The 25,399-nt window shown below is 45.6% G+C and overlaps 1 protein-coding gene across 1 annotated transcript; it reads left to right on the top strand.

Moving 5' to 3' along the window:
* Positions 1 to 12: 12 nt before the first annotated feature.
* GATA6 (GATA binding protein 6) lies at positions 13 to 22,714 on the top strand. Its single transcript, XM_017832787.1, has 7 exons — positions 13 to 97; positions 1,430 to 2,358; positions 5,707 to 5,873; positions 9,173 to 9,298; positions 10,688 to 10,775; positions 10,911 to 11,017; positions 19,123 to 22,714. The coding sequence occupies exons 2-7, from the start codon at positions 1,449 to 1,451 to the stop codon at positions 19,288 to 19,290; spliced, it is 1,566 nt and encodes a 521-aa protein (XP_017688276.1). The 5' UTR covers positions 13 to 97; positions 1,430 to 1,448; the 3' UTR covers positions 19,291 to 22,714.
* Positions 22,715 to 25,399: the final 2,685 nt, after the last annotated feature.

Raw genomic sequence — 25,399 nt, 5'->3', positions numbered from 1 at the left:
CGCCGCCGGACTCGCCGCCGCCGCTCACGCCCGCCGCACTGGATTTACCGCCCGCCGCGGCCTCGCGCCCCGGCCTCATGCGGGGCATCGGCACCAGGTTTGGCCCCCTTCTCTTTTCTTGCCTCGCCGCGATTTCCCTTGTTTTTCCTCGCTCTTCTGCTCCTGCCTCTCCGTCCTCGGCCGCTCTGAGGGCAGCGCGGCGCAGCGGCGGCTGCGCCTTGCTGGGGGAGCCCGAGGGAGACTCTGTGGGCAAATATCCGATGCCGGTGCCTGGAGCCCTTATCTGCCGGAGCCTTATCTCCCAGTTACCTCGCAGGAGGGAGAGACGTATTTGGTGCCTGTCTGCGAGGGGGCTCTGTGTGTGTCCTGTATTCTTGTGCCTATGGCTATCTGAAGAGCCCCGAGGTGGGCTGAGAGCGGAGAGCCTCACCGCCCGCTTCTCTTGCTGTCACTTCTCCGCGTCCCCTTTCACTTTCTGCCCCTTCTCCCTGAGGCTGGGCACCGGACGCTCTGTGTCCGTCTGTCTGTTCAGCCTCTCTCATGCCGGCGGCTCCGAACTGAGACCGGTCGACTCGGGACGGGTGTCAGCCCCGAGAGTTGTGCTCGGACTGGAGGCAGGCCCTCAGCCAGGACTGTCCGCTGGCACCAGCCTCCGCGGCAGGCACATGCCACCCGGCCCGGCCCCTGCCCCGGTCCGTGTCCCGTCGCCGCCGCGCACACTTCGGCGCCTGGCCGTGCGCATCTCCCGTCTCAGGGGTGCCTTTCCCTCCTCCTTCTCCTCCTTTCCGTGACCTTGGGCTGGAAATAAGCAAACAAGCGAGGCGATGCGCGGAAAAGCTAACATTGCTCTCCGGAGAAGTAACCTTAAAGGGATCGCCTTACTAATTGTTTTCTCGGTGGAACCGAGTCAAATGACTCATTCATTGAAATAATCATAACAACGACAGCAGCCAAGGAAGGGGCTGCGGCACAGACAGGGAAAAATGTCCCTCGCCCCCCTCTCTCCCCACGCCCTCCCGCCCACCTCTCCCCGGCGTGCTTCATGTTCAAATCCGCAGCCCGGGATGCGAAAGGAGAAGGGAGCAGCCCGCCCGCAGCGCGGGGAGCGGCGTCGAAGCCGCAGCCCTGGCCCTGCGGGACTGGCGACTCCCGGCCCGTGTTGATCTGGTCTGCCTGATCCCATACCTCCGGGGGGAGGGACAACAGCGCCGAGGCGACATGACTGATTAAGCGTTCAGAGGGTCCAGATAAGCCCTGATGAATCTCATTACGGGAGGGAGACGTGCTGTCCTGTTTGCAAACTTTGTTATTATTGTTTCTCTCTCCCCCCCTTCCCTGCTATTCTGTGTCCTCCTTCCCCGCCCTGCCCTGCGGACCCCCATCTCCACTCCTCCTCCTCCCCTCCTCCCCCTTCCCCATCCACACCCAGCGGCTAGAAGGGGACCTGGATGGCCGTGGCTGAAGGCGGCTGGTGCGCGGTGAAGCGGTGCGCTGCGGACACCGGTGTTCCCTCCTGCCCCTTCGCCACCAGGGAGCCGCGCCCGTCTCCTCCTTCGCCCCCCTCCTCCTCGTCTTCCTCCGGCTCCCAGGGTGAACGCGGCTCTTCCAAGACTCCTCGGCCGGAGACCGACGACAGTCACCGGCCGGCCCCGCCGCCGCCCCCCGCCGCCGAAGGCAGGTCTCTGCTCGCCCCCTACGTGCACTTCGGGGCCCCCCACCCCTCCGGCCGGCTCAGCTGGGAGGACATTCTGCTCTTCGCGGACTTAGACCAAACCAACAAGCTGATCTGGTCCAGCCGCGGCCCCAAGCTGAGCGCCCTCGGCGCCGAGCAACCCGAGGAGATGTACCAGACCCTCGCCATCTCGGCCGCCCAGGGCCCCACGCCTTACGACGGATCTCCGGGAGGCTTCATGCACTCCACGCCCAGCTCGCCCGTGTACGTGCCCACGACCCGCGTGGGCTCCATGCTGCCCACGCTGCCGTACCTGCAAGGCAGCGGGGCGGCCCAGCCCAGCCACCCGGGCGGCGGCCACGCCGTCTGGTCCCAGCCAGCCGCGGAAAGCCCCTCGTACAGCACCGGCGGCGGCTCCCACCCCTCGGGCCGCTTCCCCTATTCGCCCAGCCCGCCGGTGGCCAACGGGGCCTCCCGGGAGCCCGGTGCCTACAGCAACAGCCTGGGCGCCAGGGACCAGTACAGCCCCCTGGCCCGGCCGCTCAATGGCTCCTACCCGGGGCCCTACACGTCCTACGTGGGGCCGCAGCTCACCCCCGCCTGGCCCACGGCGCCTTTCGAGAACTCCATGCTGCACTGCCTCCAGGGCCGGGCCGCCCCCATCCCCGTCCGGGCACCCAGCGCAGGTAGGACCCGTCGCCGGGGGCGCGGGCAAGGGCGGGGCGGGGTAGGGTAGGGCAGGGAGGGTCGCTGCATGCCGGGGCTGCCCGCTGGAGGGGCCACGGGGGTGCCGGAATGCGCGGGGTTCGCTGGCAAGGTGGGACGGCGTGGGGTGGCCCTGGTGCCTGTGGCAGGATGGCAATCCCGACACCATGGCTTTTTGGAGTGAAGGTAGCTCTCGTCGTTTGTGTTGTATTAGGAGGGAACACAGCCCCCCAAAGCGGCGTTGTTTGGACTACGGCGATCGGGGTTACAAACCCAGAGATCCCAAAAGGAATTGCCCGGTTTAAACCTAGTTTTTAATTTTTCCAAACCCTTACGTTCCTCCTTTTCCTATGTGTGGTTTTCTGGCCGAGAAATGGTGACAAATTCACTGCAAATTGGTTTTTCTTGTAGCGTAAACGAAAATTGCTAGGGCTCCCTTAACCCATTTTGGATTTTTTCAACTACAAAACACTGCTTCGTTAGAAGAGAAAAGCAACAAAGCAAAACCTCGGATATGAACTAGGAAATTTCATTTATAAACTGCTGTTAAAATACAGCACCTCCTGATGGGGTTTTGCTTTCGTTTCCGAGGTGTCCCGTTCTTATTTTTTGTTTTAGTGTGGGAAGTTCTTGGAGTCACTAAATTAATTGTAGAAGTGGAGGCTGAGCTGCAATGATTTAGTCAGAGGTAGAAAGATTAACGATTATTGCAGTTTCTTTATCTTTAGAATATATGTATGTATATATAAATAAAGGTGTATAGAGAGGTGTGTGTGGGTATGTATACATATTTTTACATATTATGCATATATATTATGTATATGTTTTTATATATACGTGTGTATGCATACACACGCGCATACACAGATTTGATCAACACTCGCTTTAGTCGTAAACTACCCACCAGGTGGGTATATTTTATAGACATCGTGATTTTCTTTCAGTGCAGTGTTGAGGATAATGACCCCATGGCTTTTTATCTTTCTTTAGGGGTATACGTAATACTCGTCCCTTCTCTCGATGGTACCCGGTAGATTTAAGCATTTTAAGCTTCCCACTTGGTGTTTAATAATATAACAGAGAGAAGTAGTGGTGCTAAGAAAAGCCGGGTCTCAGGGTGACACGGAAGTTGAGTTTTTAACTCAGTTTCCAAAAGTTATAAAACTAGACGATGAAGGAAAAATAAATCTGTTGGGGTTTTCGTTGTTAGGTTTTTTGTTGTTGTTTCTTTTTTTCCGGGAGAGACATGGGGTTAGAATCTCGCGGAACTGAGAGAAGGATGAGTAAGAAGGAGCAGAGAAGGGAAGGAGGCGGGCGCTGGAGGAGGTTGGGGCAGGAGTGCCAAGCCAGCCGCGGAGGAGCACGCCAGCTTCCCCTGGTCCCGGGGGTCTCTCTCCTGCCCTTGTTCCCCAGTGCTGGGAACCAGTGGGGCAGGAGCTAGCCAATTTTTCGATGAGGGAAAGGACGGGTGTCAGTGGAGCCGCATCGCGGTGTAACGCGGAGCAAAGCAGTCCGCAGTTCCTGGGCCACGCGAGTTTTCTGGTACTACAGTGCAAAACGCGCCAGCAAAGCCGAAGCCACGCATGTTCCCTTTTCAAAATTGTAGGAAAATTGTCAGGGAAATTGTAGAGGAAATATATTTTTTACGGTTAACTATTAGACAGTTTGACAAAGCTTGTTTAATGTTACTCGTAGAGATATTAAAACAGTATCTAACATTAAAACTTTATTTTCTTTTCTTTGAAGATAAACTCTTACGCGGTAAGAGAAAAATTTTTTTTTAAATGCCCGAGAATTATTGTCACGGCAGAATTTGTTTCTGGAGGCACGAAGGCAATGTTATAAAGTAAATAGCTGAGACAAATAACTGTTTAACTTCAGCGTCCTTGAAGCCTTAAGCATTTTCCTGATTAGTCTTCTATGGCGCTTTTAGTGCAAAGATTTATTAATCTTAGCGATGTGCTAAGAGCTACACGCTGACAATGTCAGTTGAACTGTGCTCTCTGGACTGTGCCGTGTGCCCGTTCCTCTTTAGCGCCTAATAATTTGCAAACGAAGGGAGGAGAGAAAAGTATTTGGGTGGGTGCGGGCCAAAAGGCCGTTTCTTTCCCAGCTGAATGCCCGCCGTGGCACCTCAGCCCTGTGTCCAAAGCTGCTCGAGGTTTATAAGCTCTTTTTCGCTATACAGCGAAACGTAAAAGAGTAACCCAATGATGAATTAAAGCAGGTAGCGGAGGGAGAAAAAAAAAGAAAAAACAATCAGTGATGAAGCTCTTGAGTCTGAAACAGACATTCCCAGCTTCGACTCGAAAGCTGCTGTAGAAATCCAAACATCTCCTTTTTTATTTCTGCACAACGTGGCACCGTCTATGTAAAAACCGTGTTTATTCCTCCCTCCCCTCCCTGAAATATGGGGAGTTGAATCAGAACAGGGATTCGCAGGGGTGAAGGTGTCAGCTTTTATAGGTGGATTCTCTTTTTTTTTTTTTTTTTCCCCGTGCATTTAGACCTTATTTTCCTCTCAGTGTTCAGTAACTATGAAAGCAGGAGGCAGAATACCGCGTATTTTTCCATTTCCTCCGTTTCCTACCAACTAGCTCGAATTTGACCAAATAGCCGAGGCAAAGTGGTCGCTGCCCGTCGCTGCCTTGGCACACCAGAGCCTCAAACTCTGCCTCTAAACTTAAAGCTTTACTAGTTGCGAGGCATTTAAAATAAGAGTCGGGGTAAAAAAGTTCTTGCCCAGCTTCGACCATGGGGAATATTGGGCAAAACGACCACTCCTTATATCTGGCTCCCAGGGTGGCTCTGCGAGTGGCTATTCTGGCAGGCATCTAACTCCCCTCTCTGTTCCCCTCAAAAGCCAAGCGCACCTCCCTTTCCACCCGGTGGGCACCACGGCGGGGGTTTCGCCCCTCGAGCGGACCCCGGCCGGCTTTTCCAAGGGCCACATCCCGACGTGAGTGCAAGGCGGGCCTGGAGTGACCGCTCCGGCGGGCCGGTGTCCCCCAGCCCGTCCCGGAGCGCACCGATTCCGCTGGGGTTTGGAAAGCAAAAGCTGCGCCGGGGTCGGTACATTTAAATAAATAGAAGGAAAAAAAAAAAAAAAAGAAAAAAGGGGAAAAGGGGATGGATTTTGTAAAAAATCACCTCATATTCGCCGTCGCTGCCGGGGAATTGCTTTTCCGAGGGCTGAACAGCGCCGGTTGCTTGCTCGCACGGGGCCAGACCTTCGGCGCGGCGGGGCCGGGGCCGCGCTACGCGGGGCTCCTCTGGGCTCCGCGCCCGCCTGCGGCCGTGCCCCACCGCCTCTCCCTTCTGCCTCCCAGAGCTGCTGGAGGACCTGTCCGAGAGCCGGGAGTGCGTCAACTGCGGCTCCATCCAGACCCCGCTGTGGAGGAGAGATGGCACCGGCAACTACCTGTGCAACGCCTGCGGGCTCTACACCAAAATGAACGGCCTCAGCCGACCCCTCATCAAGCCCCAAAAGAGAGTGGTGAGTGGGGAGGGAGGGGAGGAGGTGGGCGAGAGGAGCTGGGCCCCAAGGAGCCCCCAGTGAGCGCTAGCCAGGGAGAAACGGGGGGCAAGGATGTGGGAGAGCAATCAGAGTGTATTAGCCTGGTGGTCTGCCCAGCTTCAAAACCGAGTGGGGCTCCTGACCAGTTTTGCAGGCCAAAGTGGTCACGATGAGGAGCAAAAGGGCTGGCAGCCCTCTGGGAACTGCTTCAGACCCACCTTCAGGCCTTGCACTGGCGAAATCGCCCTCTGCGTCCCCAGTGAGCTGCACACGGGGCATGGGCCAGTCTGGCTTTTTGAGCTATGAACCCCATCAGTGAGGGGGGCTTCAGTGACTTGGAAGAAATTTGTGCTGGTGATGTTGGGCATTTCCAAAAGAAAAAAAAAATCAAGGTTGGAAAGTGTTTGTTCAGAGGGCTAGGAATTTCTCCAGACCTGCTTTGTTTGCTGACAGCTCGATCCTTGGGAATGTAAGCAAGTTTTGTATATAATTCAAAGAAAACCAATTGTTTAAACAATGATAATAGCCTTTGTTTTGTTTTACTCCAAAGAAATGAGCGACAATTTTTCTAAAAATATACTCATAAAACTAGGGGGGGAAATAAATAGTACAAACCAGAACCCCTGTTTATAACTCAGGCTGGCACTGAATAGGCAAGGAGAAAATTTAACAAGCGGGAACTGCACATTATGTTTAGCAAATCTGGGTGGAGGTCAGCAGTGAGAAAGAATATGCTCTTCAGTAATGGCTGTTACCGAGCGAGCCACAATAAATCACGCCGGTATAATCCAAGCTGATGTTTGGACCCCTGTGTATGGAGACAGTGTATCAAACCCGTCAGCTTTTCAAGCGCCTTTCAGTCACGCCAGCTGCTTCGCTCCGTGACTATATTCCTTGTGTTACTACATCTACCGCTCTTTATTTCACAACCGTTTGAATTTAGGGTCCTTACCCCGGAGCGAGGGGAAACAAAACGAACGATGATCCGAGCAGACAGTAAGCGCTCGAGAATCAAACCGCCCCTGCTTAAAGGCCTTTTTTTAAGCCAAAGAGTTAATTTAACTTTAAGCCAGACGTTAATTACTGCTAGGTGCCCGTTTTTTCTATCTGGTCGTTCAGTAAATTTCGTGACACAAGGTGTTATCACGGGCAACAAAGGCAGCAGCGGAGGGAACAGATCTGCTAATTGTCTCACGCATCAGAGCCCCACTGTCTGTGGCATCCTGGCCCAAGGCAGATTTCAAGTAGCTGATACTCGGCTCTAGCATTTCTCTATTTCTTCTTCTTCTTTTTTTTTTTTTTGGAGGAGGAGGGAGGGGTGGGGGTGAGGAGACTAAAGCAGAGTCAGACTACAACCTGATTTCAGCCTGACACCTCAGCGAAATAACTCTGAAATAGCTCCGCGTAACAATCCCTACCGAGTACCCTGCCCATAACTATAAATCAACCGTGGAAATATGTAGGTGAGAAGAGAAAATGTTTTGAAAACGCTAAATATGTTTAGATTGCCCCGAAGTTTCTGATAAAATTCCTGCAGCAGAAAAGTCGTTTTAGCTTCAAAACATGCCAAAATTCCCCTGTTTGTTTAGATACGGGAATAAGCTAAAGCTATTGAAATAAAATATATGAAGATTTATACCAGGCTGCATAGGAAAGAGAAGGATTTAACAGAGTGAAACATCTGACAGCATTTCACTAGCAAAGAAAGAAAATGAAGCATATGTGTTTAAGACCAGTTTTCTTTCACTCGATGCACATAAAACTCATATTGAATCAAGGGTGTGATTTGAACACTGTGTGCATACGTATTTAATAGCGAGGTCAAAAATTTCGTGAGACTTGGATTTTTAAGATTAAAAACTATATGTGTGTACTTCAGCCTATATTACACTTGGCTGGGTGGTTTGGTTTGTTTTCAGTGCAATTAATAATGGATTACTGATTCAAGATTACAAAATTTGTATTTAATCTGGAGCTCTTTTGGAGCTGCAGTGTAAAATGATGGCTTACTGCTAGAGACACTCAAACAGATAAAATTAAAGAAACTCAGTTATTGCTCTGGAATATTCTTCGTTCTCAAAACATTTTTATCAGTTTCCCAAGTGGCAGGCAGATCTGCGGTATCAAAGGTGACCCAGTTACATCTAACAACCCAGCAGTAAATGATTCAAGAGGAAGGGCATTGTACCCTTAAGTTAGTAATTTCAGTTATAGGTGCTTTATAGTCAGAATAAGATTAATGCAATCCTCTAAAACTGACTTCTCCATGTAAACTTGTTCAGCTGCCAGACACAGAGCTAGGCACAGATTTTTTTATATTTTTTTTGACAATGCGATACTTTGAAAAAGACTAGATTTATGATGTAGCTGGAATTCTTTGCTTGTGATGAACGTAAAAGAGATCACTTGTTACAGAAACTTTTATAACCCATTCACCTTCATTTCACATGTTTATGAGGACTGCCTTCGCTTATGATATATAGCCTGCGGCCATAAAGCTCTAGGTTATATGGTTATTTCTGATACAAGATTGCTTCATCTTGGCTCCAAACTCCACGGAAGAGTGTCATAAATGGCTTGTTTGCCATGGGGACCTTGTTGTCACCCTCCAGTTTTTCTGCTGGTTGAGGGGAAGCTCAGCTCGGTAAAACACGCTCCCAAGGCACATTGCTTTTTGTGTGAGGATAAAATGGGTGATGATAAAAAGATCTTTTTACAGAGATAATGCTGTTGTACGTGTTACCCCTCGGATGCCCAGGAAAGTTTTTCTCAGCTACAGTGCCACTGAAGGCAGGTGATTAAAGTGACTGATTTTTTCCAATGAGTTGGGAGTATCAGTGGCAGGATCAGAGCTGACTCTTCACCCACCACACAGGGGAGAGTGCCCTGAACTGACTGGAGAGGCGGCACAGGAGTGATGTGCCTTCTCGTCAGCTGGATGGAGCTATAGTGAAGATGTTTCCTTGCTGTCCTGCTGGAAGAAGAACTAATGCCTGGAGGTCTGAACACAGGTCTCTGGGTCAGCAGCTCCCAAATATGAATTGTGCCTCTGCCGTGACTGCCTGGGGTTGCAAACTCTCAGTATTTCTTCACATCAGCTTTCCACTCTCTGAAATGAGGATAATTCTGTCCTAATTCTGGGATGTTGCTGATAGATATGACAAAAAAATCTCATACTATCCCCACCATGTGTTAAAGTACTTCTTATAAACCATAAAGACATAAACCATGCGCTCCCGCCTGCCTGTTCATGCACGTTTGCCTGTGCTTACCTCCAGCCTTCGTCGCGGCGGCTGGGCTTGTCCTGTGCCAACTGCCACACCACGACCACCACCCTGTGGCGCAGGAATGCGGAGGGTGAGCCCGTCTGCAACGCCTGCGGCCTCTACATGAAGCTCCATGGGGTAAGTGGCTGCTTTGCTGAGGGAGATTTCCTGCCAGCTCTGGTGCTCCTTTGGGGAAGGGGGGGGTCCTCCTGCTGGCAGGTACCTGGGGTCTTTGGGGGCTGGCACTAAGCATCCTCAAGTCAGAGAGATGTTTCTGTTGATCCTAATGGTCTTGACTCGTGGCTTGGGCCATAGAGCTAAAAAACGGTGCATAAAACAACTGAAAATTGTGTGACATTAGAAAATACTTATACCACTTTAGCATGCTGTGCTTTTGACAAGTTACGTGTTTGGCAGTATAGTCTCTCAACAGATTTTTATAAAGTAACGACCTCTGGATGAACAGCAGAGGTCTTTTTGCCACTGGGATTTAAAACAGCTCTTCAGTGGGCAGAAAAACCCTAGACCTTTAATAAGACAGTTTTTCATAGCCATACCAACAAAACTTCAAATGTAATTCAAGTGATGGCTATGCCAGCAAAACTTTAAATGCAATTTCAGCCTTTGCTAGGCAATAAAAGATGAAGAAAAAAGCTCTATCCTGAATGTGATGGAGTACGTTTTAGGTGATACCCCTGTGGATTGCGTTATGGTCAAGCAAAAAGTGTTTGAAGAGCAAGGGCGTTAGGAGTGATTGAGACATGGTCTAGGCCTCAAGAAAAAAGTAAATTATGTCACTGGTTTAAACATTATAATGATAGTAAGCATGCACCTGAATTGTCTTTCCCCACACTGGTGTTGTCATTAAGTTAAAATATATTTTAAATCGATTTTTTCTGTATAATGATTATCATTGTGATCACACAGAACAAAACAGTTATTTTTGAGCACATATAAATTTATCAGTATAAATATAAATTTGGAAAATATAAATCTGTATTAGGGGCAGAACTGCTTATAAGAAAAATTACTAAATTGATGATGGCCTAAAGGTTCCATCCTAAGACATTTACTGGTGATGATCTGGTTTGTGCAGCTGGTCCACAGGACGAGGAGTATTTTTTCTTCTCATATGCATTCTTCCTTTCCAGAATCAGGCACTGGAGATAATTCCTAACTGACTGAAATAAACAGTCAAGGATCAGATATACCCCATCCAGTTTAATTTCTTATGACCTATTCCCGAATGATGCTGATTTTCCCTAAATGTATGCTGGTTTTCTGTCTAGCTTACATCAAGAAGTTTCCCTACTTTTTTTATTCATCTAAAACTTCCCTTGAATCAAACCATTGCTTTGCCCAAATAAAATGCAAACTTTTTATAAAATCTGTACTGTGGCATAGGAAAAAGTGAGTTGCTATAGAGGCATTTTCAAAGACCACACTTGATCTTGTAGTGTATTTTGATTTTTTATAGTAGGGTACATATACAACTCTATGATTGGTGTGGAAATTTAATTTTTTCAGGTTCCCCGACCTCTTGCTATGAAAAAAGAAGGAATTCAGACGAGGAAGCGAAAACCTAAGAACATAAATAAATCAAAGGCATGCTCTGGTAAATATAAAAAGATAAGAAAGTGTAATAGCAGTAGTTTATAGTTGTTTCAGGTTTTTTGGTTTATTTTCAGGAGTTTTGTTTCTTCTCTGGCTGGAAAATATTTCTTTTTAATACCAGTTCTCAATCTTTCAGGGAACAGTACTGCTGCAGTTCCTATGACTCCAACATCCACATCTTCTACTAACTCAGATGACTGTAGCAAAACTGCTTCTCCCAGCGCACAGACTGCAGCCTCCGGGGTAAGTGTCTGTATCTGTAAGCAGGCTGATCACTGTGCAGTGTTATCACAGCTTTTATCTTATCTAACAGAACAATAATCTAAATAAACTTTCCAGTTTTGTTAGCTGATACTGGAACAAGATTTTCAGAGGATATCACATATAGCTGTAAACAGAGCGACAAGCTGAAGTACTTTACAAACCTCTTCATTAAGATCTATATAATTGTTATGATTAAGTTAGCCACAGCTTAACCCTAGACATTTTGTTTCGAGATGTTTAGGTTCTTTAATTTCAAAGGTTTTCTTTAGGAGGGAAGACAATAACTCATGCCCAGCCGATCCTTTCAAGAAACAATTGTGCATGTACCCCTTTTTTTCTGATATGATTTGATAAGAATTTATAGTTCCAGGCACTGCTGCTGATGTCATGTTTTTCAAAAGCTATTTCATATATATATATGCATTTTTACTCATTATCCCGAATACCTGGTAAACCCCAGCAAAATGTTGTCCTGCTGTATGAAGTGAATCATAAAAGCTTTTTTGTAAAACTAAAATGTGCGATTAAATCTCGATCCAGACCCAGTTGAAATCAGGCTGTAGTGTCCTGCTGATTGCAGTGCACAGCGGTTCAGCCCTCTCCCCACAGACAGCTCCTCAGGGGTCAGATGCTCAGCATCTGGCAGCACCGAGTTCCAGAGTGGCACCAGAGGACTGCTGATCATCCCCTGCTTTAGTTTTTATTTTATGTCTTGTACTCCAACCATCTCAAACTTCCTTTCTTACTCAGTTAGCATGTGGGATAAATACTACTGCTAAAGTTGTGGAGCTTCATGTAGATTATTTTCTAACCCCTTGGCTAGACTTACCTGTATCCACACTCACTTCTCGGCCTTCTGTATCCCTTAATCTGCCACACAATTTCTTTGAAAAGCTTTCCTAATGTGGCTTTCTGTAGCTCTTTATTAATAAAATGAAGACATAGTTTATGATAACTATTTTTCAATGTCTTGGCGTTCCCCACATCCAAATTACTTTCAAAAGTTTAATTTCTGATGTGCAAAGTTTCATTGTACAAGGGGAAGAAAAAAAAACAATTTTTAGTAAATGTGATTGTTTGTGGACTGACAGGGCCACCCAATTTCAGGGGCATTGGGTTTGGGGTTTGGATCCTATGAGACTAGGATATTACTAAAAGGGCTTGTCTTTGACATGAGAAAACCCTGTCAATCCAATAAAATAAACAGATCACATCAAAGAAAGAGAAAGACCAACTGAAAAGTGAACTGTTTCAGTTTCAGAATGAGTTTCAGACTTCCCCAGTGAACTACTACGCACTATTTTAGGCTCTCCCCTAGTACTTGCAAAGGAAAAAATGTAGCCAAATTTTCCTTAAATTTTCCTTACATTACCTTAAGCAGTACTAGTGACCCTGAGCAATATGTTGAGATTTATATAATGGGTAGAAATGGAAGCACACTCCCAGCTGAGACCAAGGCAGCGGTGTAGGCTGTGGCAGCACAGCCATGTGTTACCTGGGGAAGGAGAGGCCATATAGATGAGATCCCATTTCCACTATGCTGTTGCCTTCTTGGCTGGCTAAAGCCTGACTTCCTTTCTGTAGTCCTTCTCCCTAGAAAAGTATATCAAACATGTTATTAATAATCTTTATGTTAGAATTGTAATAGTACCATTTTTAATATTATTCTACTGTGTGGAGTTTTGTGGGTATAAAACCTGCACAGCTTTATCCTCACCATGATTTGATCAGATGTGCCTTGCATATGCAAAGCATTTGCAAATACCCTCCCTGTCGTGGAAAATTTCAATGAAAGGAAGTAATGGAGAGAGGCTATGACACACTGAAGAGGGGAATTTGCAGCAGCAACCCAATATATGGGCATCCCCCCGACTCCCTCCCAAACTGTGTGAAGGGCTATTGATCTCCCACCCCTCTACCCCAGCCCTGTAACTATGTAAATGAAGACACCGTAACTATGTAAATGACGTCTTCATGTTCTTCACTTGAGCTCCTGGCTTTATCCAAGAATCTGTAATTCAAAGCACTGAGGACTGGGGAGACTGGAGGTTGAAATTAGAAGGAGGTGGCTGTTAAGACTGGATCCTGTTGCTCCAGATGTAATTTGACTGCAAAGGATGCAAAATAATTTCTTAGGGACCTAAATCCCATGAAAGGGACTGAGCACTCATAAAGCCCATTGAAGTTGTCATGAGTAAAGGGGTGTCAGCATTTTAGAGTGAGGCAGGCTGTAATCTGGTCACATGCTGAAGTAAAGATACTCTACTAGACTTCTGTTTTCCTTGCTTATTTTTATTTTTCCCTTTTGAGTTGATCCATTGATAGGTCAAAGGTTTGTAATTATTCCTAGAATAGGCAATGGCTTTGCACAAGGAGAATAAACTTCTCCAGGTTATGTCAGGAGGGAAGAAACCCTCAGATGGATGAATCCAGTCTGTAATCTTTGGTCACTTTAACAAGACCAGCATTGATTTCCAGTTACTGGTCCTGGTGACACAGCCGAAACACAGGCACCTGCTGGAAGAGCAAACCTGGCTCATTCCCCACGTTACACAACAGGCATGGCAACTTGTTTTTGTTTTGCTCTGTTTTCACTTCTCTAGCCTTTATTCTGTGAAGAGGGGAAAAATGCCAGATTGACATTAGGCAGAGAAATCTGATGACGTTTTAGAAACTGTTGTGTGAAATTCACAGCAATATTGTTGCTAAATGAAACAGAGAAAATGAATTCCTGTACTGGTACAAAAGCAATTTATTATGCCTTTTATGGGAGGCTGCCAAAAAAGTTTCCAGTTATGTAGAAATCTAATGGAAATGAAATTCAGCAGAATTCATTTGTGTCAGTAACATTCACTTTTTGCCCTACCTTTCTTTATCTCTGTTAAAGTAAAATAAAGAAGAGAGGGCAGAAAAAGAGAAGGGCAGCAATTACTCTTGGCAATGTCTTTGAGAATATCCATTTCATGGAGGGAATCTTACATGATGCCAATTTTGAGACAAATTAGCAAGAACCTTAAATGTTGATTTTACGTTCTAACTGAAGTTTAAACATTTAAAAGATATGATTAATGAATTTTTGTGAGGGCAAAGTTGATTTCAAACATCCAAAAGTATAGAAGTGTTTGGATCAGAGACATTTTGTTGTCCCATTGTAAAGGGACTGTTTGCCAAATTCACATCTGGATCTAGGATTTAAGCCCATTTCTGTTTTCCTAAGAAGTATAAGTACTGGGTGTCCTGTGTTACTAATATGGAAAGGGTCCAGCTGCATGATATATGAAGTTGCTTTACATCCCTGTAAAAAGAAGATTTGAAGGTTTTAGACAGTCTGCATCTGCATCTATACCTGGTCTCCCTTTGATGCTGCTGAAACTGTACAGAGAAAAGCTCCACCAAATAAGTTACTAAACAAAGGACACAGTCTGTAGTGCGAACCTGTCCATTTCCATGCAGGAGCTCCAACAACTGTGATAACCAGAAGGACTTTATTCCCTTATTAGGATAAAAGGCAGTATGAAACCTGCTGTAAAATCTGCTTTTTATGGCAGACATGGAGGCTCCTTGAGCCAGGCCTGATGTCAGGAAAGGCTCAGCAGCGTTGAGAAGTCTTTTCTGTGTCCTTTGCCTCCAGTTTGGAGCTTTCTCAGAAGGACCATAATCACACACCACAGAATATCACAGGAGGTAAAACAAGTGCTTACTTCCCTTGGAGGTTTACTCAACCTCCAAAACCAAAGAGGATTGGCTCTTTTGTTTTTTAGGGTGGGAAGTAAGAGAGCTGACTGAGATGGCCTTGGCAGGTGGTAAGCTAGGAGGAAAACGCAGGTTTAACTGTCCCCAAAATGCCAAACAGATGGAGCTGGATTATCTGGACAGCTTCTCCTGCATTTGCTTTCTTTTGTTTTCAGAAGAAGATTCGTGATCTGGTTAGAGATGGCATTGTTAGCTCCTGTTCAGCCAGCAAGTGGGTAGGACATTCATGCAGGGGAATCAGGCTCCATACAATATGTCCCAGAGTCTGGATGAACCAGAGACTCAATCTCTTAAAACAATGTACTAGTCACCTAGATATTGGAAAGTTGAATGTCTTCTTCACATTATCTGACGATAAGATTTCAGTTGTTATAGAATAATTTTGTAGCCATTGAGACAGTTGCCACGAGAAAGGCTCATCAGCATGGTTGGTAGGACTTTCATCTGGAAAATGGGAACACAGTGCATTAGTCCTGGTATGAATAAATATTTATCTAAACCAGGTGGAATAAGATCAAGAGGAGGTATGAGGAACATGGCAACCATACCAAATAGTGTGGTAGACAGGGCACTGTGGGAGATCTGACACTCTAATTTAAATCTTTCTTGATCTCCTACCTCTTCTGCATTAGTCCTCACTCCTGGACGAAATGGGAAGCTACTTTATTCCCCCCCAGTTTCATACATGGAGTCATTAATTTTCTTTGCTCTGTGTACTTGTATCCAAAAGAGAGCATTTCATTTTTGTATGAAACAGAAGGAAGCAATCCATCTTTTTTGTTTCAGTAGGGAAAACCAAGGAAAAAGTATTTTTGCTTCTACCCCAAAATTCTATATGCATATGGACACATACCTTTTGCTTGGTTTTGTTTTATTGCCAAAGCAATAAAGTCGGTTACTCATACAGCCCTTGACAGCAGTGGGGTCATCAGTTTTCCAAGCCATGCTGGAAGTTGCCTCCCTTAGGAAATTAATGAAGTATTAACCACAGATTTATGTTGCTATAATACAAAGGAGAGATTAGAAGATATGTAAACTTACACGTCTGCCGTATAAACAAAAGGATCAATTGGACTAATGAGAAATGACAATTTTGTGTACTAAGAGGGTCGTTATATGAGAAAAAAAAGCCGTCATTTTGCAGTGCTGAGACTTGTTCTTCAGAATCCGGGGAGTGACAGTATTGGGAAAATGTGCTCCTGATGAGGATGGCAGTTATTGTAGGGAGGCTGAGACTGGAAAATTAGGAACTCCACTGTTTGGCACAGCACCTTATATGCGAAAGCAGTCTTTGCAAATGTGTTTTGGTTGACTATGGATATCATTTAAGTGTAGCAAAACTAAACTAGGCTAACTGAGGAGAAAGAGAGTCTCAGCTGAGGCTCTGCTTATTACAGACTTAGCGTAATGTCCAAAATTCATGGAGCATTTTGAACCTGTGAAATGGATAGAGCAAAGGTCTATCTGGTAGCGCAAAGGTCTGGATCAAGGCCCTTCACCACCCCCTCCAGCTGTCCTTGCCCAGAGCATTTCCCTCTTGCCTGCGGAGGTGTGGGAGAAGGCCAGGGGGAAAAGAGTCCCTCTTCTCTCCCTACTTTCTGTGGTAGGCAGGTGGTGCAGAAAGGAGCGGATGGAAGAAAGCAGGACTCTTTCTGCCAGAGCTGCTGATGTTGACCAGCACAGGCTGAACAGCCTGGTTTTGATCTGGAGCAGCTTCATTAGGGATAAATTCGGCTCCAAGGTGCTGACAGCAGATTTGGGTACGATCTAGGTGTCTGAATCGCTCTGTGGCTCTAGTGGAAGTCTCCCTGTGCAGATGGTGGGCAGGTCCTCTGATCTGGACAACCTACCGGGGGAATGACTCCTGACCAGCTCCCGCTGGTTGGGTAAAAAGAACTTCTGTAGATACAAACACAACCTTCCAGTTTGTTTGAGAGGCAGTGTCTTCCCAATGGGCTTCATTCTTTTTTTCCTCAGGAAACTGACCGTCAATTGATTACCTATTCTATTACCAGATTTCAACAATGAAAATAAATGCATTACCTTTTTACTGATAGAGCCAGTTGTTGTGAATTAGATCTTGTTGACTTCAGCAGCATTGTTCAGTTTATTTATTCTAGGTGATAAATGTCTTCTAATAACTAAGTGCAACTTCTGTCATCTTCCATCCCTTAAAGCTGGAGAAGTAAAAGCAGAGGTAGGAAGGCTCAGAAACAGAGCCGCGATTCAGTCACGTCCCTTTTCATGAGCTAAAGTTTGTTTTTCGTGTCTCACTCTGGGAGCTGCCCAAGTTGCCTGGATTCGTCATGACATTACCGGGGTGGGGTTTCCAGGCCTGGCAGCCCTGCCCAGGTCCTGCCCATTCTGGCTCAACAGAGCCAGGATCCAGCCTTGGTTGGGCAGGGATGGGCAGTCTTCAAACAGGACGTGCCTTCAAGTCCTCCCTTCCGGGGTGCCTGAGGGAGGGGTACCTGATAATCCCACGTGGAAACTGTGGGTCCATGCATGCCACCTTTGTAGGGCTGAATCAGGAAAAGAGTGAATTACACTTTGCAAGCCTGGAAAAAAACAGGTACTGATAAGGTATTTGCCTACCGGAACAACAGTGGCAAATATGGGCAAACGAGAACCTTTCAAAGCAGATCTTAAGTATTTTTAGCTCAAGTTGAGCAAACACTGCTCAACACTAATTTAAATCCTTCCAAGGTGGGGAGACGACTCTGAAGCTGTTAAAAATTATGTATTTTGTGCTGATAGAAGTCAATTTGTTGTATTAGAAATAAAAAAAAAAGGCTTTGGAAAGCTAGGCTGATGCAAGACCAAAACCAGATGAAAAGGATGACATGGAACCTGCCTCATTGAATTCTCCATGCACAGTCACAGGGAAAGAGGATACAGAGATTCATCATCATTGGTTGGCAATTGTATATTTGAGAGAGCGATAAAACATATTTCTTAGAGCTATTTGGCTGGTTTTGGGGGACAGGCAGTTTTTCCTTCCTTCTCTGCGTTTCTGGGTAGTGAGTAATGGAGTGGGATCGGGGTTGATGACTGGGTGGAAGAGTAGTGGCTGTCAGTCATTTTAATGAAAGCTAAAGAAAATATTGCAGTCTGTGTTATTTCAGAAAAAAATGACTGCTAACAGTGAGAATCTCTTTCAGAAGGTGAGGTTTTCCTTGGGTTAAGCATGGCAAAAAGAACCCTGCACTGCACCATTTGGAAATTACCTTTGAATAAATGAAGCCTTGCTTTTCTTGTGTCAGGACTGCTAGCTTGGCACGGGTCCAGGAGAGCCAAGAGCTCTACTCTTGTAAAATGATTAAATATGTATACTTTTCACTTAAACAGCAGGCAGGAAGCTTCTGCAGTCACAGTTTAGGATAGCCTTTTTTTTTTTTTTTAAGGAATTTCATCCGAAGGCTATCCATTAACAAGTAAATTAAGGTTTTAAAGTTGACATATCCAAGGGTTAATTTTGCATGAAGTCAGCTCTTAAACATTTCCTTTATCAGGTGAAAATGTTGCCCCTTCTCTGTCTGGCACAGTGAATTTTTCCTCTTTAGTAGATCTGCTCAGACTCATGGAAAAAATGATTGTTCCTTTGTCTTTGTAACTCTCCATTTCTCTGTTAAAATAAATGGACTGGTTCCAGTGAAGTTCAGAGGTTCATCTTCGTGCCTACCAGGGCTCCCCTGCACGTTATCTTGTATAGGCAGCGGAACAAAAAGTCTCCTGCTTCAAAGGCATAGTGTTTCTCTGCCGGAGATTAAAGAGCATCTCCTTTAGTGTCCAGGGATGAAGTGGTCGTGGCTAGCATTTTGAAGGGTGAGGAATGATTTTAGGCATTTCAGGGTCTGAGGGACCCAAAGAAGGCTGATCTCCAGGAGATGTTCCATATCTACTGCTGGAGAATTGGGATGTATCAGGCTTCTCCAATTGTGGAAGAAAAACTACAGGTGCCACCACTCCCAGATCACATTTTTGGTGTTGTCACTTATGTCTCTTCAGTAGGGGGCAGCGGGACACACACACACGGGCTTCTTCACCATGGTCTGATTTCCAGGTTTTTGTGCGCATCACGTGCTTTCTTTTCCACCTCTCCAAACACAGATATCTCTCCCATCAGCAGGGTTCAGTGACTGGGCTGATGCTGAGACATGGGTTTTTTCAGGATTTGGAGGCACAGGGGCAAGCAGAGGGCAAACCCTGTTTTTCTGCAGAAATCCTGGGATAATGACTGTGCCCTGGGCCTGCTGTGCTCTCACTTGCACCCAGTGTGTGCAAAGCTCACCTGCTCAATGCCTCTCTCTTTGTTCTCTCCCTCCCTCTAGGCGAGCTCGTCAGTGATGTCTGGCCCAGGAGAGAGCACCAGTCCCGAAAGCAGCAACCTTAAGTATTCAGGACAAGATGGGCTATACACAGGAGTCAGCCTGACCTCCACGGCTGAAGTGACAGCATCTGTGAGGCAGGATCCCTGGTGTGCCCTGGCTCTGGCATGATCCCGATGTGAGGGAAGCTGGATCCTGGTGCTGCACGGCAGCTCCCAGATGTCCACACACAGTTTCTCCTGTGGAGCGGTTGCAGCAGAAGCAAGAGTGCTGGCAAAGACCATTCCTCTGAAATAGTTTTTGAGCCTTGGTGGCAGAGGTGTTTTTCAACCTCTGAAAGAGGCTCTGCCAAAGCATCCAGTTCCTCATCTATGCAAGAAAAATATAGGGAAAGCAAACGACCACCGGGGGATAGCTAATGCAGCCTTACAATCTCAAAAAAACCCTCAAACCCCCACAAAAAAAATTAAAAAAAAAGAAAAAAAGAAAAAAAAAGAAAAAGGAAAAAAAAACATATAGACCTAGACCTATTGACGGGTTCCAGAAATACATCTTCAACTTACCCAGCAGCGCTGCCTTTCTGATTGCATAGTTGTTTTCACTCTCTCATCGCCTTTTCCCCTAAGAATTTGGTGGAAGCCATCATTGTCGGGGAAGAAGTAACAAAGACTTTAATTACCAGAGATAGTGAGATACTTTTTAATGAGTGACAGAAGTGCGTGTGGCTTGAGTCGGCACAGACTTCTTGCACTGAACATTTGATATCTTCGCCCTGTCAGACCTCTTCCCTCCTTTGCCCTCCATCTTCAGTGTGCCTTGCTCTGCTCCTCAGAGCCCAGCTATGCCCCTGGAAGAAATCACAATGTTTGGTACAAGTCCCACAAGGTCCAGCTGGTTAAGGAGATTTTGGGGTTGGTTTTTTCCTGGTTTAAGATATTTACTCACTTTGCAAGACTACGATATAACTTTTAAAGTACACTGTGACTGAGATTTATGAAAAGTTCATATTTTCTGGCTGAACTGTATAGAGTCAGTCAAAATTTGTAAACAGGGTAGCAATCAGATATTTTTCTTCCATATATACAATAATTTTTTTAAAGAAGTGCAATTTGCGTTGCAGCAATCAGTGTTAAATCATTTGCATAAGATTTAACAACGGTTTTTATACGAATGAATGTAAACATTTTAACTTAATGGTACGTAAGTAATTTAAAAGAAAAACTTAACTAGGCATCCTTAGGCTTTTTAGCTCAACAAAAATGCATCCACTTTCTGTATTTCCAGTTGTTAAAGCAAGAGTTTCAAAGAACAAGCCTTCTCTCAGGAAAATTGCCCTAGCCATTTGCTCAAAAGTGTTGTACAAAAATGCAAATGCATCCCCAAGGCTTTTTTTGCCATTGAGTAACTGCGTGCTGGAAAGAAACAAATTGCAATGAACCTTTACTACCTAACATCAGTTAGGTAAATATTTGTAAATACTACAGGAGATATCTTGAAGGCATCTTGAAAATGTAGGATGCAATCTGTATAGTGTGACTGACATATAGTTAGGTTGGTTTCCATTGGTTTTTAAGTGGGATGTCATTTGGAAAGTTGTTTCATCAGAGCTTTAAAAATAAAAGGGTATCATTTTGAGATTTTTTTTCCTGTACAGTGTGCCTTCTCCTTTGTCTCAGACACAATTGTTAAGCTCCATTAAAAGCTATGGAAATGTACCTGATACAGGTGGCATGTCTGATGGCTCCCCAGAGGTCTCCAGCTGAAGTGCCTGCTCTGTCTATCTAAGTCTGCACTGTGTGTGGCTTTTCTGCAGCTTCCCTCAATATACCCTCTGATGATATGTAAAACTAGGGCCTTCACCTATGAATATAAGCTCGACATGGGCACATGTGAGATTTTTCTGACGTCTGGGGAACTGAGCCCATGCCCTGTGAGGACTATCATGGTTTCTCTTGGCCTTCACAGCGTAGCTAAAGGGTCTACCCAGTGATGAGTGGGCAAATACCAGAATGTCACCCACTGCAGACACAGCTGCTGAGTGGCAGAGCATTTGTGTGCCTGCTGGCATCCTCCGGTGACCAAAGGTGAAGGGCACCAAAAACTGATGGCACTGCTGCTGAAAAGAGAAGACAGTGAATTTTAGATACTGAGGGAAGTGGAAAACCTTTTGCTGGCTCTGAGAACTGGTCCTCTTTCTTCATTGCTCAGCTGACTGGAGCAAGACTTACTGCCATGTGTGACATTTCCAGCTATGTCACCAGTACTGCTGGACTTGGAAGCCAGGATGCCCAACCTCCATACCCAGTGACCTGCAGAGTGGCTGCAATGCATCTTTTTGCCTCTCTGTGCCAGATCTTTTTTTAGGTGAATTGTGATAGCTCCTTGGCCTGCAGTGAAGCTGTGCTGACTTGCACCAGCCAAGAATCTGCCCCTTGGTTTTCAAACCTCGCCATTGAGGCTGCCTCCTTACCCCGGGGGTATTGTGAGGACCGTGGAATGAATGATGCTGTACAGCCGCAGCAGGAAAACAGGAAAAAGGAGTCAGGCCAAGCCTTACCTAGGGTTTAAGTTGCTGTGGCCAGCCAGGAGTGGGGATCACTCACCCTTCCTAGCATGACCTTCGTGCCACACTTGGTACTGGGCTACCTCACATCCTTGCTGCCTGTGGGTTGATATGGCCAGGTACCCCAGCCCTGCTAGCCCTGGGGCCTTGGATTTTGTGATTTACAAAAATAAATACCTATCTAAGTGCAAGGTGAGCCATGCAGAGAAACACTGGGTTTAGAAAGCAACAGATGTGGAGAAGGGTGAATATCCTTTGTTTTGAAGCGTTTATTGACTAAAATGCCCTTACTTGTGATTTTCCAGTAAGCTGTTGCTAAGTGCAGAGTGTTCAGCCTTAGCTAGGGTCGGCATCATTTTTTATTTCCCTTTTTCTTGCCAGGGTGAAATTTGGTGTGCCAATTCTGAAGAGCCTAGCACATAACTCATACTTGCTGGGTATGTCGGAGCTGCGTTTCTTGGAGTTATCATAAAACAGAAGGTTTAGAGCAGCGTATTCCAGTTTTGTGCTGCTGTTTGCTGATGCTCTTGCTGGTAGCCTGTGGAAGGCCACATTGCTTTGAAACCCTGTGGCACAATTTAAGAGCACTCCTAGGAGGCCCTGCTCCCTTCTCAGTACCACCTTGACCCGGGGTCTATCTAAGGGTGGTTCCTACAGTCTTGCAGGGAACATATGAACCTTCCTCTTGGGTCTGACGATAAAAATGCTCTTTTAGGGGCAAAAGAACCATAGAAACCCCCCAATATTTCATAGGGAAGGTATTTCCAATTTTTTTTCCATCAACAAATCAAGAATGGAATACTTTGCCTCCTTGGACCAGAAGCAGTGCAATCAGGTTTTCAACCCTCTGTTAAGAGTAAAGGCAGATGCAGTACCATGTTGCCTTACTGTGTAGGTGCTGAGGAGCTCAAAGCCAGGTGCCTTGTTATGATTTTACATAGAAAAAGATCGTAAGAAGAGTACATCCCTACTTACCAAAACTCCTCTCCAAATGTACTGATTGCTGGAGCTGCTATTCCTAGATGAAATAAAAGTTTCTTTTTTTCTTTTTTTCCTTTTTTTTTTTTTTTGCATTTTTTTTTTTTTTTTCATTTTATTCTTGCTGAGCTGGCATAGCTCTCTGAGTGTGTGAGCTGGACTTTGCTGTGGCTCATACATCATCAGTATCACTGCTTTCCTCTCTTATCTCCATTTCTCTTCAGTGACAGCCCTGGGGTGGGCTGAGAAAGAACAAAGAAAGAGTTTGACTGTGAGTTTTGGTTACTAGTGAGGCTGAACAAGGCAGATTGACCCCAGAGCATCTCTTTAGTACTGTCATGAAGCTTCAGAATTGACATTTGTGGGGGAAAAGAAGGCATATGGCTACTTGTCACTTTAGTACCTTTTCTCTGAAAACAGTAAAAATTAAATAGCCAGTGTCCCAAAGCATCTGCTTCAGGGTCCCCCACCAAACAGTACTCAAAGGCTCAAATTTGCTTGGGTGGCCCCCCAAGATCAGACTGCTCCTGGCCACGTGTGTTACTCTGGCATCCAATATTCCCTAGGTCATAGATTCTGTTTTAGTAGTCTTACTGACACCCTCACTCATATTTTTTTTTCCCTGTTCAAATTGCTTGAAATAAGTTGAAATCCGTACTGTGGTTCAGAGTGGTATTTTTCAGCATGGCATTTAGGGTGTATACTGCTGTGGTTTGAGTGCTGTAGAGGTACCTGAGGGTGCAACAGCTGCTGGGTTTTGGTTGGTAAAGCAAAGAGAAGCAGCCTTGGATGCTGCCCAAAGGGAGTAATAGGTGCCTGTCTGTTTCTAGAACTGCAAGTGGACTTTGTTTCATATGAATGATCAGCGGGCAAGGACCTGTGTGTGAAGTAAGGAACCAAAGTAGCTGATTTGCTGTATAGAACTTGGGTAATATAGTATCTGTTCCTGCACAAAAATAATGTAACTTCTGCTTCTGTCTAAGAGAAGAAGAGATTTAAGAGTAACACCCTGCCCCTGCTACTGTGAGCCTTAGTTGAGCATAGGCTGCAGAAACCCAAAATGTTCAACTCTTCTGTGTGCTCACAGCTCCAGAACTTCCTTTATCCAGCTGTCATGAACTTCATTCCTCACAGATCCTCCAGTTCCTAAATCTGTATACACTGGACATTCCAGGGTTGTGTCAAACACACTGAATTCAGTATTAAAATATAGGGCAAGGGTTATTGCAGTGGGCCAGCGAGAAGGAAACTGAGGGCTTGAGGAGCAGTTTCATGTGCCTTCTGCTCCACATGTTGCAAAAGGCTTGAGATCTTCACTGTGTATTTGTAATGTGTTTTGGAAACACTTCTTAGTCTTTCCTTAAAGAGATCTGGTGGAAGTTGGTATCATATGTAGGAAAGGGGAGTAGAATTTCACAGAATCACAGAATCATTTAGATTGGCAAAGACTTTCAAGATCATCAAGTCCAACCTTTGACCTATAAATTTAGGTGCCTGGGTGGATACGCAGTCAAACAAGAGTTGTCAAAGCAATGTTGTAACCAAAAGCGCTAATGTACCCCTTGAACAAAGAATCAGGAAAACAGTGAGTTGGAGTAAGGAGGTAATTTTACTTTGGAATGTGCATCCAGACCTGGCATCCACATTTGAAGAGTGTTTAAAAATTGGCAAAGGTAGGGAAAAGAACCACTGAAATGATTGATGAACTGGGGGAAATATCTAGTCTTGATAAATTTAAAGACCACAGTGTGCTTAGAATACCTAAAAGAAGACTAAAATGTGACTGGTGTAGTAAGTCCCTTCATGGAGAGAAAATGATAGGTGCTAGGAGGCCTTTGACCTTGTAGAGAAAGACATGACAAGATCTAGTGGCCAGAAGGTGAAGCTGGATTAATTAAAACGATCATTTAGCTTCAGCTGAAACAGCAAACATAATTAGTGATGGGAGCAAGGGAGGAAGACGAGTGCTCAATCTCTTGTTGCCGTTGCAACAAAGCTGGCTGGAAGACCAGCTTTAGCTGACCAAAAGTGACTGGGTTCAGGACTGAGCGGGTTACATCTGCTGCATCATGATTTATAGGCTGTATTAGTTTCCATTTTGTCTGAAACCGTATAACTTTTTGGGATGAGACCCAATGCTGAGATCTTGAATTTTTGTTGTTATTAAAAAAACTATGGCACTCTTCCTGAGAGCAGTGGTAAACACTGTGGTGTTTTGACCCAGTTTCAGTGTAAGTAATTATTTTTTTGCTTACCTAAAACGTCCTACTTCCTCTCCAAAACTGTCCCACATCTTTATTGTTTCCTGTTAAATACAACCTGAGTTCTATAGAAGAAAAGGCCGTGTTTAAAGTTGAACAAACGAGACATGAAATTCTGTCCCGTCTTATGGCATAGCACGCAGACAGGGGCTGCTAAACAGCCCCTGCTCTTGGAGAAGCAGGAAGGAAACCTTTTCTGAAGACTGTGGTCTGCAGGTCTTCAGTCTGTGACCTTTCGCTGCTGTGAAGACCACAGCCTGAAGAAGGAACAGAGGCATGTGGGTCGTCTTACGAATGTAGCAATTTAAAAAAAAAACCAGCATGATGGGAGGTTTCTGTTAATGCACTGAACCCCACTTGGGATCCAAATTCTACTTGTTCCTCTAATGGGAATAAATAACACTTAAAATAATGCTGCTTTCTGTGCCTTGCTTGCAGAGGACCTGGTCTTGTGGCATGAGAGAGTGGGGATGAGCTT

Source organism: Lepidothrix coronata, unplaced genomic scaffold (genome assembly GCF_001604755.1).
Source record: "Lepidothrix coronata isolate B3197 unplaced genomic scaffold, Lepidothrix_coronata-1.0 Scaffold6, whole genome shotgun sequence".
In the NCBI taxonomy this organism is placed as follows: domain Eukaryota; kingdom Metazoa; phylum Chordata; class Aves; order Passeriformes; family Pipridae; genus Lepidothrix; species Lepidothrix coronata.
Note: the sequence above shows the minus strand (reverse complement) of the source record. Positions and strands in the feature narration are given on the sequence as shown.